Raw genomic sequence first — 19,654 nt, forward strand, 5'->3', positions numbered from 1 at the left:
ACAGGGAATATCGGAACAGACATAAGCACAAGTACCACCTTTGAGGCAAAAGGAATCATACAACAAATAATTTGGGCAACTGAGATGAGCAGTAGTTGAATCAACCAATAACTGAGATTCTGTCAGAAAAATACATGAGGTTTGGCAGACTGCAATGGACATCGTTGAGATTAGAATTGAGACTGCGTATATTTGTGAAATGAACTATTTGTGAAATGATCTCACCATGAGGTCCAACATAACCTCAAAAGTCATCAGTCATACTGTATGATGGAAGAAATGGGGAAGGGTTGACCGGAACTTAGCTCTGGAGACTAAACATGGGTTCCACCACTTCAAGCCTCCAATAAGCAAAGTGGTGATATTGCACCAGTTGATGAAAGTCAGCTACCACCTAGTAAGAGGAGTTGCCGTGCCATACATTTAGGGCGCCTCCATAGCCAGGTGGGAAGGAGCAGCAGTGCGTAGCACACGCTTCTTGATTAGACCGGGTTTCGAGCCCGTCACCACCAAATACGGAGGATGCGGAAAGGTCAGGGAATGACCACTGCATATACCGGAGCAATATGGCCTTAATTGCTAATGCTCCTAACAAATAACAATCCCTGCAATCCCCCCCTGCCATACATTTATTTTCTTTGAAAATAATTCTGTAATGATATTAGTTTTAATAAATTTTTTTTATTAATCTATACTGCTTTCAAGGAAGAACTACAAATTGTTTCAAGCAAGAACTGCAAATTGTTTTTATTATTTTATGGTAGTGACCTCCAGAAATGTGCTTTAGAAAAATATCACAAAGGTGTTCAAAATTGATTCTTATAACTGAACGTATTATAACAATGAAAGTGTAGTGAATTTTAATGATTTGAATTGGTTTATTGAAATTTTATTCTATAAAGCAGCTAATTCTACTAACCAGTGATCGTGTTAACTGGTGCCTGGCATTGTCTTCGACCAGGCCATGTGGTCCTTCCTTTCAGCCAATAGCAACGTTTATAAATGTATTGGCTGCATGTTTTGTTTTTGTTTCCTTTAGTCGAAGTGATATTTTGGTTTGTGCTGATTTGACATAAATTCACTAAATACGGTATTCAGTATTCTATATAAAACTAATACAATTTCCATTATAAAAATCGCTTTTTAGAGAAATAAATAGTTTATAAATAGTTTTTAGAGAAATAAATTAGTTATATAGGAAAAATTTCAACTTCCAAGGTTTTGGAACAAATTACCAAAAAACAATGTGTTATTGGGTTCACATTACGATATTTTCAAGACATATGTTTATGGAATGAATTAATATTGTAAAGCAGGGGTCCATTGTATTCCTAGTTTAGAGTTTCGCCATGCAGAAAAAAATTATAACGAACAATGCCCTATGAACCAAAAAAATACAATAAGCATAATCTTCATATTTGATCAAGATTATCTGCATAGGTCAGCAGCACCCTCCAAAAGATCCTGACATGATCGCTGATCTCTGTGAACATCAGCAAGGACAAAGTGGGCTGAAACACTTCACATTCCCAAATCTTGTATTAAAATTGTCCCATAAATACCAATTTCACTAGCAACTTCACAACCAGTTTAATCACTCCTGATCAAATCATAAATAACTGAATTTTTCATTTTGAAAATGGACTGGGCAGGACAAGGATCATTTTTGATGGACAAGTGGCCCTCTAAACTTTGTAAACCACTGAGAAGTTTTCATATGACACACAGAATTTTCTCTGAAAGCAATTTTTAACATTCCATGGGTTTTTCTATTACACTTTTCCCAAATTAAAATAAAAGTTTATGCTTACTAAAACCACTCATTTTAAAATGCAAAGAAACAAAATATCTTATATTCAACATGCACTAGCGTAGGCTAGTAAATCACTAACACCGACTGACTGACTGACAAGTTTGCACATGTTACTAAAAAGGACCAGGGTATGTCTGCCAGGGGCAAAGGTTGATGACGTAGAGCAGATATCATCTTTTAAGGGCACAAAGGGTGATATTGTTGTACACGTTGGCACTAATGATATTAAGAGTACGAGACTTAACAAGTACAGGTCAATGTTGAAAAAAAAGCCGTGAGTTAGGGTTGAATTTGAAAGTGTCTGCAATTCTACCCAGACACAACAGGAAGGTGTATATGATGAGAGCCTTGTCAATCAATTCAAGCACAGACCAGGCTCAGAATTTTTCTCAGCCTGGTCTGTGCTTGTTAACAGGAGAGACAAAGGAGAGATAAAGGAACCACTAGGTGGTAGTGATCACAGTGTGCTGAAGTGGGATTTACTCAAAGAGGTAACTACCATCAGGAGTAAAGGGAAGGGTTTTTGCTTTCTGAGACAGTATTTAAATTTCGGTGGTCTGAGACAGTATTTAAATTCTATATGGTGGGACCAACTGATGATGTTACCAAAAGCAAATTCAAAATGTGAAGCATTCAAAGAAATAATTTTGGAAGCTATTAGGCTTTTCATACCAACTAAGAAATATTGTTCAATATTTAGGCCTAAATGGATGTCAGATGAACTAATTATACATGTGGCAGAGAAGAAAAATGAATGGGAAACATATAAATTAACAGGTGACACAGAGGCCTATGACATATAAGCTGGTCTGTAACCAAGTCACAAAGGAGGTTAGGCAGGCAAAGGCAGATTACGAGAAATCTTTGGCAAAGGATGCAAGGAAAAACAGCAAAGAGTTCTTTGCTTATGTAAACTCTAGAAGGAAGGGGATAAATCAGATTGGTCCACTTGATATCGATTATTATTAAAATAATAATCGATATCAAAGGAAGTAAGCAAAGGAAGCAAAGGAAGTAAGCAAACCCTTAGCCATAATTATGAGAGCTTCCTTGGACTCAGGGGAGGTACCTATGGACTGGAAATGCGCAAATGTGGCCCCAATCAACCAAGAGGAATCAAAGGGAGACACAGATAATTACAGACGTGTTAGTTTAACTTCTGATCCAGGGAAATTAATGGAGGCAATGGTTAAAGAAGCAATACAGGATCTTCTAGACAAGTCTTTAGTTATAGCTTCTACACAGCATGGATTTGTTAAGGAGAAGTCTTGCCTGACCAATTTGATTGGTTACTATGATGTTGTCACAAAGGAACTGGATGCAAACAATAATTTTGATATCATAAATTTGGATCTTAGAAAGGCTTTTGATACTGTTGCACATAGAAGACTGCTGCACAAATTGGAGCAGTGTGGCATTGGAGGTAAATTTCTGCTATGGACACTGCTCTCTGTGGACTAATGTTATTAGTGGAGTCCCAAGGGTTCAGTGTTGGGTCCATTTTGTTTTCTGTATTCATTAATGATATTGATGATGGCATATCAGGCTTAATGTCCAAGTCTGCAGATGATACGAAGGTTGGCAGGGTTGTTAAGGACACTAATGACAGTATGCTGCTGGAACAGGATCTAGAAAAGTTGAGCAGATGGGCTGAGAGGTGGCAACTGAAGTTTAACATTGACAAATGTAAAGTACTGCATATGGCAAGCAGTGACCCCAGAGTAACGTATCAACTGTGTGGTACTACACTGATAGTGGTAGAGAGTGAAAAGGCCCTGTGGGTAATTTTACAGGCAGATATGAAGTTTTCTGAGCAGTGCAGATGGTCTGCAAGAGTTGCTCATGGTGTCTTTTCAATGATATACAGGAATTTTTCTAGCAGAAATAAGGAGGTGATTATCCCCTTGTATAAGGGGATAATCACCTTGAGTACCCCATACCTTGAGTACTGCATACAGGTCTGGAGGCCTCATTTTAAGAAGGATGTAGAGAAGTTGGAACGAATACTGAGAAGGGCAACAAGATTAGTGAATGGAACAAAGGGGTGCTCTTATGAAGAAAGGCTTAAGTTTTGCAAATTACAGTGTCTGGAGACTAGGCACCTGCGAGGTGATCTGATTGAAGTGTATAAAATCTTGAATGGTTTGAGCATACTCAATGCCGATGGGATTCTTCCTCTTCAGAATAATCACCTGAGAGGGCATAAATTCAAACTGAGAAAAGACAGTTGTAGGATAGATGTGCGGAAGTTTGCCTTTACCCAGCAGGTGGTTGATTGCTGGAACAAAACTCCCATCTGTCGTTGAAGTTGATAGCTTAAACAGATTCAAGGCAGAACTGGACAAACATTTGGAGTGAGTGAATGGGCAAAATGAGAAGTGGGTGTGTGTTTTTTTTTTTTTTTTTGGCTGATGCTATATAAGCTTACTTTCTTGCATCATGTCCCCTTGCTTGCTAATGCTAATGCCAAATTTTTAAGTTTTCATGTTGTACAGTTTTCAAACTGTACACCATGAAAACTTAAAAATATGAGTTTTTTCCCTTGTATCTGTGTGTGTCAAACATTATAAAATGATGCAATATCATTGAACCATGTTTGCTATTTGTACAATTTTTGATTGTGCACTTAGTAACTGGTAATCAAGCAACCATCTTGTGGCTGCAACCACATATTAATCAACAGTTCATATTAATAATTATTTCCATTCATATTATTATTCATATTACAATTCGTGTTATTACAGTTTGTAATACCATTCGTGTTATTACAGTTTATATTACCATCCGTGTTATTACAGTTTGTATTGCTATTTGTGTTATTACAGTTCATATTACTTAACAATACAACCATAACTTTTTTTTTTCCCAGAAGCAACTCCTATAATATCCAACTTTTACTTTTCAGTTAATGATCAAAAAAGTAAAAGTACGGAATCCATAACTAAATACAAACAATAATTTTTGTACTATGCTGTAAATCAGAACAAACCTTAATTTTATCAAAAGTTTATTCCATATACATAAATTAACCTCAACACAAGGAAAGAACAAATAAAACCATGTACCAAGTATTGAGAGTACAGAATTCACAATAAACAAAAACCAAATAGTGTAAACTTCAATTACTCCGCCAATATCAAGCAGTTATTAATTGCATGTACCTTTGAAAATTTACTTTTACAGCATTCATTTACTGACTGCCTAATAATGGCTACATATGTGTACAGACATCACTTGGACATTGTCTGGTGCATCAGAAAACATGTTAAATTAAATGCTTAAGATGTCATACTTGGGAAAGTTTCCCCAAAATGTATAATACACTATAACTGCAGTAGTGGCCACATTGTCATTGTTATGCTGCTTGTTATGCTGCTCCTTTGAAATACTGCATAATCTTTCTCATTATTGAAGATTTGGATACGTGACTATCAGATCAGAGCCATATTAAATTTCAAAAAATCTGACAATGCATAGTCTCACTGCTTCTAGACTTCAGAGGTAACCTGAAAAAGCGATAAGTGTTTGCCTTTTTATTTACCTAATTGTTATTTTATATAGTATTTTATAGGTAGTCTTATAGTTATAGTTACGCTGGTTATTTTTATTTTTAATTTAGATAAAGAGTTTTTGTAGATTACTACTTAATATACGTAAAACTGTTATTTTGTTCGAATCTTGCAGCCATTGTTTTTGTATAGGGTGGTAGGGAATTCAAATTTTTAATTGTGTTAACTAGGCAGCTCTAACGTATAATTATATAGCATAATATGCTTCACTGTTTCTTTTAGATAGCATAGTATTGACATTTAATTAATTAAATTTATTGATCTTATTAATTTAAAATATCATGCCCCAGACTAGAGCACCAAAGCAACGGGCACAAAGTGGTAGGAGTGCTGTGACTCGGGGGAGAACTGAGGGGGGCGATTCTCCAACGAATCCCAGCCTAAAAAAATGTGCAACTTGTGAAATTTTTGCCGAACTCTCTGGAACAGAATATGATATTGCAATGGGGGATGTCTTTGAGTGTGCGCGATGTAAGGAGTGTAAAGAAATCAGGTGACAACTCAGCGTTGTTATGGGCCTATATGAGAGATTGAAGGACAGGGTGGATGCCCTCGAAGGATCTAAATTGAGGGGCCCATCAGGCGCTCAGCTGCTCACATCAACACCAGAGCTTGCACTTGGTCATTGCGCGACACAGCGGCAATCCCCTAGGCAGAATGCACTGGTCCCACAGGAACTAGTAGTTGTTAGTGACTCTATTGTCAGGGAAACAGGGAACATGCTTTGTAAAAAGGATAGGTGGAACAGGCCCAGTGTATGTCTGCCATGGGCAAAGGTTGATGACGTAGAGCAGATATCATCTTTTAAGGGCACAAAAGGTGACATAGTTGTACACATTGGCACTAAGGATATTAAGAGTAGGAGAACGGCAGAATTACTTAACAAGTACAGGTCAATGTTGCAAAAAAGCCGTGAATTAGGGTTGAATTTGAAAGTGTCTGAAATTAGGACAGGATAGGAGGGAGTATATGATGAGAGCCTTGTCAATCAATTCGGCCCTGGAAAGATTGTGCAAGGCTCAAGGGGGAGAATTTTTTTCAGCCTGGTCTGTACTTCTTAACAGGAGAGACTGCTTCTACAGGGATGGGATACACTTAAATAGAAAGGGTGCAAGAATATTTGCTGATGCTATCGAGGCAGTGTTAGGTGGGTCGGAAAACTGCTAGATTGGGGGATACAAGGACTAATCGTTTAACAGTAGCTGCAGGCAGAGGTGAAGGTGATTCTTGCACAACTTCTATTAGATTAAGTAGCGACCGGAAGCGAGGGGTGTTGGGGGTTTCAGGGATGGATGGCATTCATCGTGAAATAGGTGGGTATATGGGATGTGTTAGGGTAACTAGGAATAGGAACAGGTGCATGTATGCTTGCATATATACCAATGCTAGAAGTATAGTAAATAAATTTGATGAATTTGAAGTGCTGGTCAAGATATCAAAGGCAGATATTGTTGGGATAGGAGATGTGGTGTCACCCAGACATATGGAATATGTCTGGGTGACACCACGATGCTGTTAATTAAGAAAAACATAAAATCAAAAGAAGTTCATCCAGTTGATATAGATGAACAGTGCACTGTTGAGTCAGTTTGGTGTGACATAAGCAAAAATAAGAGTAGGAATGTGTTATAGGCCTAATTACTCGAATGAGTACAATGAACAATTGTACAAAGAAATAGAGTGGGCTAGTAAATCAGAATGTCTTATAATGGGGGATTTTAACTTCCCAGATACTGACTGGAACTTGTGGGTTGGTCACTCACACACTAGTCAGACTTTTGTGGATTTATTGGATGATTGTTTTCTGCAGCAGCATGTTCGAGATGCAACCAGAGAGAGTAATACTCTTGATCTGGTTATCAGCAGTGATCATTCGTATTAAGAATTTGCAGAAAAGGGAACCACTAGGCGGTAGTGATCGCAGTGTACTGATGTGGGATTTACTTTTTTTTTTTTTTTTTTTTTTTTTAGGAGCATTAGCAACTAAGGCCATATTGCTCCGGGGATATGCGGTGGTCATTCCTTGACCTTTACGCATCCTCCGTATTTGGTGGGATCACGGACTCGAACCCTGGTCTAATCAAGAAGCATGTGCTATGCACTGGTGCTCCTGCCCACCTGGCTACGAAGGGGCTAGGGAGGATTTACTTAAATTTTTAATTACCATCAGGGGTAAAGGAAAGGGTTTTTGCTTCCGTTAAGGTGAGTACAGTGGTCTCACACAGTTTTTAAATTCTGTACAGTGGGATCAACTGACGATATTACCAACTGTAAATTCTAAGTGGAAAGCATTCAAGGAATTAATCGTGGATGCTTCTAAAAGTTTGATACCTATTAAGAAATATTGTTCAAGGTTTAGGCCTTAATGGTTATCAAATGACCTAATGAGATTCGTAAGAGAGAAGAAAAATGCATGGGATGCATATAAATTATCAAGCGACTCAGAAGCCTATGACAGATATAAGCTAGTCTGCAATCAGGTCACAAAGGAAGTTAGGCAGGCGAAGGCAAATTACGAGAAATCCTTCGCAAAAGATGCTATGAAAAACAGAAAGGATTTCTTTACTTATATAAACTCTAAAAGGAAGGGGATGAATCTGATTGGTCCACTTGACATCGATGATTCGACTGTTGATGATCCTGCTCAGAAAGCAAACAAACTGAATGAGTATCTACATTCACATTGCATCTATATTTGCATCTACATTCACACATGAGGAGTTATTAAGGTTTGAAAATGGCAGAAGTTTATCAAATTGTAGCAGGGTACTTAACGATTTTGTAATAACTGAGAGCAAAATGGAGAAGAAATTGTTGAAGTTAAACTTAAGAAAAGCAGCTGGGGTGGATGGGATACATCCAGTTATATTAAAGGAGGTGGCAAAGGAACTAAACAAACCCTTAGCCATATATATGAGAGCATCCTTGGACTCGGGGGGGGGGTCCCCAGGGGCTGAAGATGTGCAAATGTATCCCCAATTCACAAAGGGGGATCGAAGGGGGTACACGAGTAATTACAGACCAGTTAGTTTAACTTCTGTTCCGGGTAAAATAATGGAGTCACTGGTTAAAGATGCATTGCAGGATCATCTAGACAAGACTGCAGCAATAATTCAGACACAGCATGGGTTTGTTAAGGGAAAGTCTTGTCTGACAAATTTGATTGGTTATTGTAATGTGGTTACAAAGTAACTGGATGCAAAAAATAATTTTGATATCATATATTTGGATTTCAGGGAAGCTTTTGACACTGTTGCGCATGGAAGACTAATGTACAAATTGGAGTAGAATGGTATTAAGGGTAAGTTGCTACAATGGATAAAAGGATGGTTAAGTGGGAGAAGACATTGGGTGGTGCATCAATGGGTGCTGCTCTTCGTGGACTAATGTTATTAGTGGAGTCCCACAGGGTTCGGTGTTGGGTCCACTGTTGTTTTGTATATTTATCAATGATATTGATGAAGGTATATCAGGCTTAGTGTCGAAGTTGGCAGATGATACAAAGGTTGGCAGGGTTGTTAATGACAGTAATGGCAGTGTGCTACTGCAACAGGATCTAGATAATTTGTACCGATGGGCTAAGAAGTGGCACCTGAAGTTTAACCTCGACAAATGAAAAATACTGCATATGTGTAGAAGTAACCCGAGAGAAAAGTACCAACTGTGTGGTACTACAATTAAGGTGGTAGAAAATGAAAAAGACCTGGGAGTAATTGTGCAGTCAGATATGAAGTTTTCTGAGCAATGCAGACAGGCTGCCAGGGCAGGTCATGGGGTTTTGTCAATGATATATAGGAATTTTGTAGCAGAGAAGAGGAGGTGATTGTTCCTCTGTATAAGGCAATGGTCAGGCCACACCTTGACTACTGCGTACAGGTCTGGAGGCCTCATTTTTGGAAGGATGTCGATTTGCTTGAGCGTATACAGAGAAGGGCAACAAGATTGGTGAGGGAAATGAAGGGATCCTCTTACCAAGAGCGGCTTAAGTCCTATAAATTGCAGTGGCTGGAGACTAGGCACCTGCACAGTGTTCTGATTGAGGTGTATAAGGCCTTGAATGGGTTGAGCACGCTGAATTCTGATGGGATCCTTCCACTTGTTCAGATTACGAATCTAAGGGGACATAAATTCAAATTAAGAAAAGACAGATGTAGAATAGATGTGCGGAAATTTGCCTTTAGCCAGCGGGTGGTTAATTGCTGGAACAAACTTCCATCTGTTGTGGAAGTTGATAGGTTGAATAAATTTAAGGAGGAACTGGACAGGCATTTGGAGGGAATGGTGTGATTTTTTTTTTTTTTTTTTTGGCTGATGCTGCATAAGCTCATACACTTGCTTTATTGCATCACATGCCACCACCACTACTACTACTACCTTGTATATGCACAGTCATTAGAACATGTATATACAAGGTTTTGCTAAAGTATAGGATGATTCCAGGGTTGAAAATAGAGAAAAAAAATAAAAAGTTAAACGTGTGTCCAATTCAGAGACTTTCAGAAGGCTATTTTAATTTTAAAAAATAGGTATGAAGTTTTGAATTGTAAAAGAAAAAAAAAAAAGCAGTAGACACATACCTGGTATGAAAAAATACAATTTTTTCTTCTAATTTCACCTTGGAACATGCCACAGAATTTTTTGCATATACTTTTGAAACACAGTGTGTGTGTGTGTGTGTGTGTGTGTGTGTGTGTGTGTGTGTGTGTGTGTGTGTGTGTGTGCGTGCGTGCGTGCGTGCGTGCGCGCGTGTGTGTGTGTGTGCGTGTGTGTGTGTGCGTGTGTTCCTTTTCTTGGATGCTTTAGCTTATCTTTGGTTTACATCGAGGTGTAACTTCTGTATCATATTTTCTTGAATACTTGCTCTTTTCTAAAAAAAAAATTTGGATGCTCAGTTTATTAGCAATTTAATCCAAAATGAGAGATCACTTCTAAGGCCATGGCCAATTTATATGTGTTGTTAAACATGAGCCAAGTGAATAAAAATTGTGTTTTATTAACTTCTCATTATAGCCCAAAATAAACATTTTGTTTATACCAATATTTATTAAAATGACTTAAAATTTAATTTTGCACTGCATAAAAACTTAAATTCTATCTAACAGAAGTGAGCAGTCTTATATTCAAAGCAACACATACAATTCATTCAAATATCAGAAAAGAATATCTGATACCTAATAGTATTGCAATTTGAAAGAATATCAGATCTGACAGAACTGAAACAAACAGATAACAAGACAGACAGAGAGACAGGTATTGTTTGCTGCTCAGTGAAAATGAAAGCTGTGGGCAATGAAGCACATTTATTTTTCACCTTTCCATATCCATGACAGGTACTGCCTAGCTCACTTTATGCAGCTCCAGATTCTAAGAATCTTGAGCTGCATGAAGTTAGTCTTTAATGAAAAACCATTAGTGAAAAACTGAAAATAATTCAAGAAGGCTGAAAATAAGAGGCAGAAAAAAATCATATACAATGCTATTGGTATAAAATAAATTCACATAAATCTGTGTTTATTTTTGATGTCCTAAAAAAATGGGGAACATGGTTTATTCAAGGGTACAGAGTATTTATTTGAGAAAATGCAGTATATTCCAAGGGAGAGAGAGAGATCACTAGCACAGGCAGAATAAAAACTGCAATATCAGCTTTGCACATGAAGTACAAATTTATCTTAAACTTTAATACTTGTGTTTTAATACATTTGAATACAACAAAAAATTAACACATAGACAAATGACATACCTGGCACCAACAAACTCATCACATTCTGGCATTCGTCTCCACCTATGTACTGTTTCAAAGGGACCAAAATCTAAAGTTAGACATTCAGCACTTTCTGGCCAGCTGTGATCAAATTCCATACCAGGTAAGCTGGCTATTGCCATTATGCAAGTTATGCTAAAAAACATACACATAAATATAATAATTATATTTTCAAGATAAAGAAGAAAAATATTTACAGATTTTCATAACAAAAGTGCAAAAATGTTTTAGTGACTTAAAATCTCTTAAGTCACAGAACTTACCTAAAGTGAACTACCAGATTTAAATGCGTAAATCATTCCCTTTGTAAAAAGATCTGAAAATACAACAGATAAAAAAAAAAAAAAAAATTTAACTGGTTTAAAAACAGCTAAATAAAAAATAAAAAGATTATTAATAGGGTAAAATAGTAAAAATGAAATTAAAACAGGTCGAAACTAATGTCAAAAAAAAATTCAGGAAATTGGGAATAAAATACCAAAGTGCAACATTAAAATAAGCTCTCCTCTTCCATCTATTGATGTGGCATCAAGAAAAGATAAAACACTCTATAAATATGAATTTGGCAAAATATACAAATTTATATTATATGAATTAGTCTCCTACAATGCAAATAGGTTGTTCATTCTTTTTTTCATAATTTAGTTGATGCATTTTGTCTTATGCAACCCAATGAGCAGACATTCTCAAAGTATTACAGCCTACACCCGCACTTAAACTCCTACTCAACTCAAGAAGTTTCATAAAACAAAAAATTAAATGCTGCCTTGTTTAGAATAGTACAAAGACTGAGTTTAGAAAAAAATGATAAGGCAACCATGATCATTAAGTGTCACTACCCACATCTGTAAATTGCAAAGGTCATATATTCTATGATATTTTTGCCTATTTTGCAGGAGAAAAAGTTTCTCCCTGAGTTTCTGGGAGAAAAGCACAGTTCAGAATGAATTGGTGCATACCAGAAAACCATACCAGTTCATGTAAAATTTTTAGATTAGTAATGCCATGCACATACTTGATTATTAAAAATAAGATGTTATTATTATTATTATTATCAGGCTCAGGAGAAGTTATCCCATCTCCAAATTAAAATTCCTAATAAGAAAATTCTTGATACTCAATGACACAGTAGATTAGAATTGATATGCAGATAAACTACCTCTGTTTACAGTGTGGAATATACCGTGTGTAGTGACTTCATAGTCTTTCCTGTAAGATAACAAATTTGTACAAAACTTGTAAAGGAAGAATTACAACTTGTTGTCAAGAAACTTACTTTTCTTAACAAGTTAATTTATTGTAAACGAATTCTCTTGATAAATAAAATTGTATTGTATTGTATTGTATTATTATTAATAATAATATCCATATGATGCAAGGAAGCCTGAGGCTTATGCTGCACCAGGAAAAAAAAAAAAAAAGATCCCGAGTAACCCTGAGAGAGAGAGAGTCAAAAGTAGAAGGGAATCACCAAGAAAGAGAAGAATGATGATATCCAGCTCAGGACCCTGGGTGTGCCAAGCCCATACTCACCAGATGTGAGCCCCCCGTGTATTCACCAGTATTTCTTATTTTTAATAAGATAGTATGAATCAGATGTAATACTCGATATGTTCTACGTTGATATTAATATTTGTAAAATAATAAGAGTTTACCTCAATATAGTATGTAGAACACTTTCGTATGATACTCTACAGAAATTAAAATGAAAAAATTGAAAACTTACGTTAGAGTAAAAAATAAACAATTAAAAACCAATTTAACACAATTCAAATCAATTTAACACAATTCAAATCAATTTAACACAATTAAAAATCAATTTAACGCAATTAAAAATTAAAAAGAATTTAACGCAATTAAAAATTAAAAAGAATCTAACGAAAATATTCAAAACGATTTTCCTTCCTGAAGCTGACAACGCTTTTCGACCATAGGTCGTGATCACAGGAATGAAAATTACCGAATAGGGTTGAACCTGAAACTTAAATAGTGATTATTTGTCTTCGCGCATGCGCGTAAAGGTCCACGCATCGGAGATAAAATATGGCTGCCAAACATTAACAGAATTCTTGTGTAATTTAATTTCTACAGTTTCTGCAATTAATAGTTGCGTATGTATTTTATATTATATGAATTAGTCTCCTATTTACGTTGAACATTAAGTAGTAATTATAGACCTGAAACAAGTAATTATAGACCTGTGAGTTTAACCTGTTCCAGGAAAATTAAATGAGGCACTGATTAAAGAAGCACTGCAGGATCATCTAGACAAGACTTCAGTTATAGCTCGGACACAGCACGGTTTTGTTAAGGGAAAGTCTTGCTGACCAATTTGATTGGATACTATGATGCAGTCACAAAAGAACTGGATGCAGGGAGTAACTTTGATATTATATATTTGGATCTCAGAAAGGCTTTTGATACTGTTGCACATGGAAGACTGCTGCACAAATTGGAGCAGTGTGGCATTGGAGGCAAATTTCTGCTATGGATAAAGGGATGGTTGAGGGGGAGAAGACAGAGAGTGGTAATCAATGGATACTGCTCATCATGGACTAATGTTATTAGTGGAGTCTCTCAGGGTTCAGTGTTGGGTCCATTATTGTTTTCTGTATTTATAAATGATATTGATGATGGTATATCAAGCTTAATGTCCAAGTTTGCAGACGATACAAAGGTTGGCAGAGTTGTTAAGGACACTACTGATGGCTATGCTGCTGAAACAGGATCTGGAAAGGTTGAGCAGATGGGTTGAGAGAGTTTTTGTGCAGGCAGATATGAAGTTCTCTGAGCAGTGCAGATGGGCTGCAAGAGTAGCTCATAGTGTCTTGTCAATGATATACAGGAATTTTTCTAGCGCGGATAAGGAGGTGTTTATTCCCTTGTATAAGGCAATGGTCAGGCCACACCTTGAGTACTGTATACATGTCTGGAGGCCTCATTTCAAGAAGGATGTAGCGCTTCTGGAATGAGTACAGAGAAGGGCAACAAGATTAGTGAATGGAACAAAGGGTTGCTCTTACGAAGAAAGACTTAAGTTTTGCAAATTACAGTGTCTGGAGACTAGGCACCAGCGAGGTGATCTGATAGAGGTGTACAAAAGCCTTGAATGGTTTGAGCATTAGCATTAGTAGAGGCATATGATGCAAGAAAGCAAGCTTATTCAGCATCAGCCAAAAAAAAAAATAAAATAAAATAAAATAAAATAAAAAAATAAATAAATAAAAAAAATAAAAAAACAAAAAAACAACCACTACTCCCATTTCACCCCTCCGTTCGTTCGAAATACCTGTCCAGCTGAGCCTTAAATTTGTTTAGGCTATCAACTTCAACAACAAACGATGGGAGTCTATTCCACAAACCAACTGCCCGCTGGCTAAAGGCAAATTTCCGCACATCTATCCGACATCCGTCCTTCCTCAATTTGAATTTATGCCCTCTCAGGTGATTATTCTGAGCAAGAGGAAGAATCCCATCGGCATTGAGCATGCTCAAGCCATTCAAAGCCTTATACACCTCTATCAGATCACCTCGCCGATGCCTAGTCTCCAGGCTCTGTAATTTGCAAAACTTAAGCCTTTCTTCGTAAGAGCAACCCTTTGTTCCATTCACTAATCTTGTTGCCCTTCTCTGTACTCGTTCCAGCAGCTCTACATCCTTCTTGAAATGAGGCCTCCAGACCTGTATACAGTACTCAAGGTGTGGCCTGACCAATGCCTTATACAAGGGAATAATCACATCCCTGTCCCTGCTAGAAAAATTCCTGTATATCATTGACAAGACACCATGAGCTACTCTTGCAGCTCGTCTGCACTGCTCAGAGAACTTCATATCTGCCTGCACAATTACCCCCAGGACCTTTTCATTCTCTACCACTGTCAGCGTAGTACCACAGAGTTGATACGTTGATCTGGGGTTACTGTTTCCCATATGTAGTACTTTACATTTGTCAATGTTAAACTTCATTTGCCACCTCTCAGCCCATCTGCTCAACCTTTCCAGATCCTGTTGCAGCAGCATAGTATCAGTAGTGTCCTTAACAACCCTGCCAACCTTGGTATCGTCTGCAAACTTGGACATTAAGCCTGATACACCATCATCAACATCATTTATAAATACAGAAAACAACAATGGACCCAACAAGGGACCGAACAAACAACAATGGACCCAAGCATGCTCAATGCTGATGGGATTCTTCCTCTTGCTCAAAATAATCACCTGAGAGGGCATAAATTCAAATTGAGGAAAGACAGAGGTAGGATATATGTGAGGAAATTTGCCTTTAGCCGGCGGGTGGTTGGTTGGTGGAATAGACTTCCATCCCTTTTCGTGGAAGTTTAAGGCTCAGCTGGACAGGTATTTCGAACGAACAGAGGGGTGAAGTGAAAGTGGTTATTATTTTTTTATTTATTTATTTTTTTTTTTGGCTGATGCTGCATAAGCTTGCTTTCTTGCATCAAATGCCTCTACTAATGCTAATGCTAATTTGTTATCTTATGGTAACATCATTTGTTACTTTAACATCAGTTGTTAAGGACTCTACTGATGTTATGCGCAAAAAGGTTCTGGAAAGGTTGAGCAGATGGGCTGAGAGGTAGCAAATGAAGTTTAACATTGACAAATGTAAAGTACTACATATAGGGAAACAGCAACCCCCAGAGCTACGTATCAACTCTGTGGTACTATACTAACAGTGGTAGAGAATGAAAGGGACCTGGGGGTAATTGTGCAGGTAGATATGAAGTCTCTGAGCAGTGCAGAGAGGCTGCAAGAGTAGCTCATGGTGTCTTGTCAATGATATACAGGAATTTTTCTAGCAGGGATAAGGAGGTGATTATTCCCTTGTATAAGGCAATGGTCAGGCCACACTTTGAGTACTGTATACAGGTCTGGAGGCCTCATTTCAAGAAGAAGGAAGCTGCTGGAATGAGTACAGAGAAGGGCAACAAGATTAGAGAATGGAACAAAGGGTTGCTCTTACAAAGAAAGGCTTAAGTTTTTCAAATTACAGTGTCTAGAGACTAGGCACTGGCGAGGTGATCTGATAGAGGTGTATAAAGCCTTGAATCATTTGAGCATGCTCAATGCCGATGGGATTCTTCCTCTTGCTCAGAATAATCGCCTGAGAGGGCATAAATTCAAATTGAGGAAAAACAGATGTAGGATAGATGTGCAGAAATTTGCCTTTAGCCAGCGGGTAGTTGGTTGGTGGAACAGACTTCCATCCCTTGTTGTGGAAGTTGATAGCCTAAATAAATTTAAGGCTCAGCTGGACAGGTATTTCGAACGAATGGAGGGGTGAAATGGAAGTGTGTTTTGTTTTTTGTTTTTTTTTTTGGCTGATGCTGCATAAGCTTGCTTTCTTGCATCATATGCCTCTACTAAAGCTAATGCTAAGTATTTTGGCTTCGTTAAATAAAAAAGTATGTTTTTCGTTAATGGCATGAAAGGCTAATTCTGACGCTGCTGAACGAGAAGCACGAACTGAAGCTTCATGTTGATTTACATGAATATTCAGAGAAAATTGCGTCGAACCATAGTAAGACGAGTCACAATCACCATAAGAAGTGTTGTATACCAGATCATTAACCGAGCGATTGTTCAGTATAGTTTGTAATTTCCGTATTGGCCTGGCCACAATTTTAAATTCGGTATCTTTAAAGAATCTATTAAGCTGTTTGTGGTACTGTTAAACATATGGGGCAGAAAAAAAATAATTTTTTTTATATTACTATTGTTGGTTGGTGAAGTATTTTGTATCCTATCTTTAGCCTGTACCCTAATTCGGTTTATTGTGGCAAGGGGATAACCCCTGTTTACGAACCTGCTAGTTAATATTTGTATTTCTGAGCCCAAAGCAGATTCCGTTGTTGAATGTTTTTAGGCATTTAGAAATTGATTAAAGATAATCGATCTTTTGTAGGTGAATGGGTGATAGCTATTAAAATTTAGAGCATACCGGTGTTTGTAGGTTTTCGATAAATGCTAAATTGGATTTTATTCGAGTCCCGAGTAAGCGTGAAATTTAGAAAGTTTAATGACTGTATCCGTATCCTCCCTTTCCAATGTAAATTTGAGTCTAGAATGAATATTATTAAACGAATGTAAAATGTTTTGGATAGTACTACTATCAGTAATAACTAGAACATTGTCTAAATACCTCCCATAGTATGTGATATGGGGGTCGAAAAAGTGTCAAATGTATATTTGACACCTTTGTTGCTCAATTGTTGAGAGATAGATCTCTGACATTAAGCCGCTCAGGCTCAAACCCACTGGCAATCCAAAAATTTGTTTCTACACCTTGTCTCGAAAGGTGATATAGTTGGCCTCAACTAACAGTTTAATTAAGTGAAAAATTTCCTTAATAGGTAGCTTCATATAATTAACCGGTATCGAGTTTTTATTTACCATATCCCAAATAATATCTAATGTGTATTCAACGTTTACATTTCTATATAACAAGGTAACATCTAGTGAGAATAAATTGTCATTGTCACCAAGTCTACAGTTTTTAAGATTATTAAATAATGTATTGTAGTTCTTAATCCCAAATTGTATTACCAGTCTAAAGGGTTTTATAGTAGTAGTAGTAGTAGTAGTAGTAGTGGCATGTGATGCAAGAAAGCAAATGTATGAGCTTATGCAGCATCAGCCAAAAAAAAAAAAAATCACACCATTCCCTCCAAATGCCTGTCCAGTTCCTCCTTAAATTTATTCAACCTATCAACTTCCACAACGACAGATGGAAGTTTGTTCCAGCAATTAACCACCCGCTGGCTAAAGGAAAATTTCCGCACATCTATTCTACATCTGTCCTTTCTTAATTTGAATTTATGTCCCCTTAGGTTCGTAATCTGAACAAGTGGAAGGATCCCATCAGAATTCAGCGTGCTCAACCCATTCAAGCACTTATATACCTCAATCAGATCACCGTGCAGGTGCCTAGTCTCCAGCCACTGCAATTTGCAGAACTTAAGCCGCTCTTGGTAAGAGGATCCCTTCATTCCCCTCACCAATCTTGTTGCCCTTCTCTGTACACGCTCAAGTAAATCTACATCCTTCCTAAAATGAGGCCTCCAGACCTGTACGCAGTACTCAAGCCGTGGCCTGACCATTGCCTTATACAGAGGGATAATCACCTCCTTTTCCCTGCTAGCAAAATTCCTATATATCATTGACAAAACCCCATGACCTGCCCTGGCAGCCTGTCTGCATTGCTCAGAAAACTTCATATCTGCCTGCACAATTACTCCCAGGTCTTTTTCATTTTCTACCACCTTAAGTGTAGTACCACACAGTTGGTACGTTTCTCTGGGGTTACTTCTACCCATATGTAGTACTTTGCATTTGTCAAGGTTAAACTTCAGTTGCCACTTCTTAGCCCATCTGCCCAAATTATCTAGATCCTGTTGCAGTAGCACACTGCCATTACTGTCATTAACAATCCTGCCAACCTTTGTATCATCTGCAAACTTCAACATTAAGCCTGATATACCTTCATCAATATCATTGATAAATATACAAAACAACAGTGGACCTAACACCGAACCCTGTGGGACTCCACTAATAACATTAGTCCAAGAAGAGCAGCACCCATTGATTACCACCCTCTGTCTTCTAGCACTTAACCATCCTTTTATCCATTGTAGCAACTTACCCTTAATACCATTCTGCCCCAATTTGTACAATAGTCTTCCATGCGCAACAGTGTCAAAAGCTTTCCTGAAATCCAAATATATGATATCAAAATTATTTTTTCGCATCCAGTTCCTTTGTAACCACATCATAATATCCTATCAAATTTGTCAGACAAGACTTTCCCTTAACAAACCCATGCTGTGTCTGAATTATTGCTGCAGTCTTGTCTAGATGATCCTGCAATGCATCTTTAACCAGTGACTCCATCATTTTACCCAGAACAGAAGTTAAACTAACTGGTCTGTATTTACTCGTGTCACCCTTCGATCCCCCTTTGTGAATTGGCGATACATTTGCACATCTCCAGTCCGTGGGAACCTCCCCTGAGCACAAGGATGCTCTCATAATTATGGCTAAGGGTTTGCTTAGTTGCTTTGCCGCCTCCTTTAATGTAAATGGATAGATCCCATCCACCTCAGGTGCCTTTCTTATATTTAACTTCAACAATTTCTTCTCCACTTTGCTCTCAGTTATTACAAAATCATTAAGTATCTTGCTACAATTTGATAACCTTCTGCCATTTTCAAACCTTAATAATTCCTCACGTGTGAATGTAGAGGCAAAATACTCATTCAGTTTGTTTGCTATCTGAGCAGGATCATCAACAGTCGAACCATCGATGTCAAGTGGACCAATCAGATTCATCCCCTTCCTTTTAGAGTTTATATAAGTAAAGATATCCTTGCTGTTTTTCTTAGCATCTTTTGCCAAGGATTTCTCGTAATCTGCTTTCGCCTGCCGAACCTCCTTTGTGACCTGATTACTGATTAACTTATATCTGCCATAGGCTTCTGAGTCGCTTGATAA

At 37.5% G+C, this 19,654-nt stretch overlaps 1 protein-coding gene across 5 annotated transcripts in view; it reads right to left on the reverse strand.

Annotated features, from left to right (window-relative positions):
- The window catches only part of Lztr1 (Leucine zipper like transcription regulator 1), a 609,234-nt gene that overhangs the window by 501,319 nt on the left and 88,261 nt on the right, over window positions 1-19,654 (reverse strand). For 4 of the 5 annotated variants that reach the window (XM_090374222.1, XM_090374224.1, XM_090374227.1 and 1 more), the window contains exons 3-4: window positions 11,410-11,462; window positions 11,126-11,281 (exon numbers count right to left, since the gene is read on the reverse strand). In XM_090374222.1, the coding sequence (XP_090230348.1) occupies window positions 11,126-11,268 (143 nt within the window). In that variant the 5' untranslated portion in view covers window positions 11,269-11,281; window positions 11,410-11,462. The remainder of the gene's footprint in view (window positions 1-11,125; window positions 11,282-11,409; window positions 11,463-19,654) is intronic. The other variant, XM_090374223.1, reaches the window with a different exon arrangement.

Source organism: Mastigoproctus giganteus, chromosome 5 (genome assembly GCF_048544385.1).
Source record: "Mastigoproctus giganteus isolate SK-2022 chromosome 5, ASM4854438v1, whole genome shotgun sequence".
Taxonomy (NCBI): domain Eukaryota; kingdom Metazoa; phylum Arthropoda; class Arachnida; order Uropygi; family Thelyphonidae; genus Mastigoproctus; species Mastigoproctus giganteus.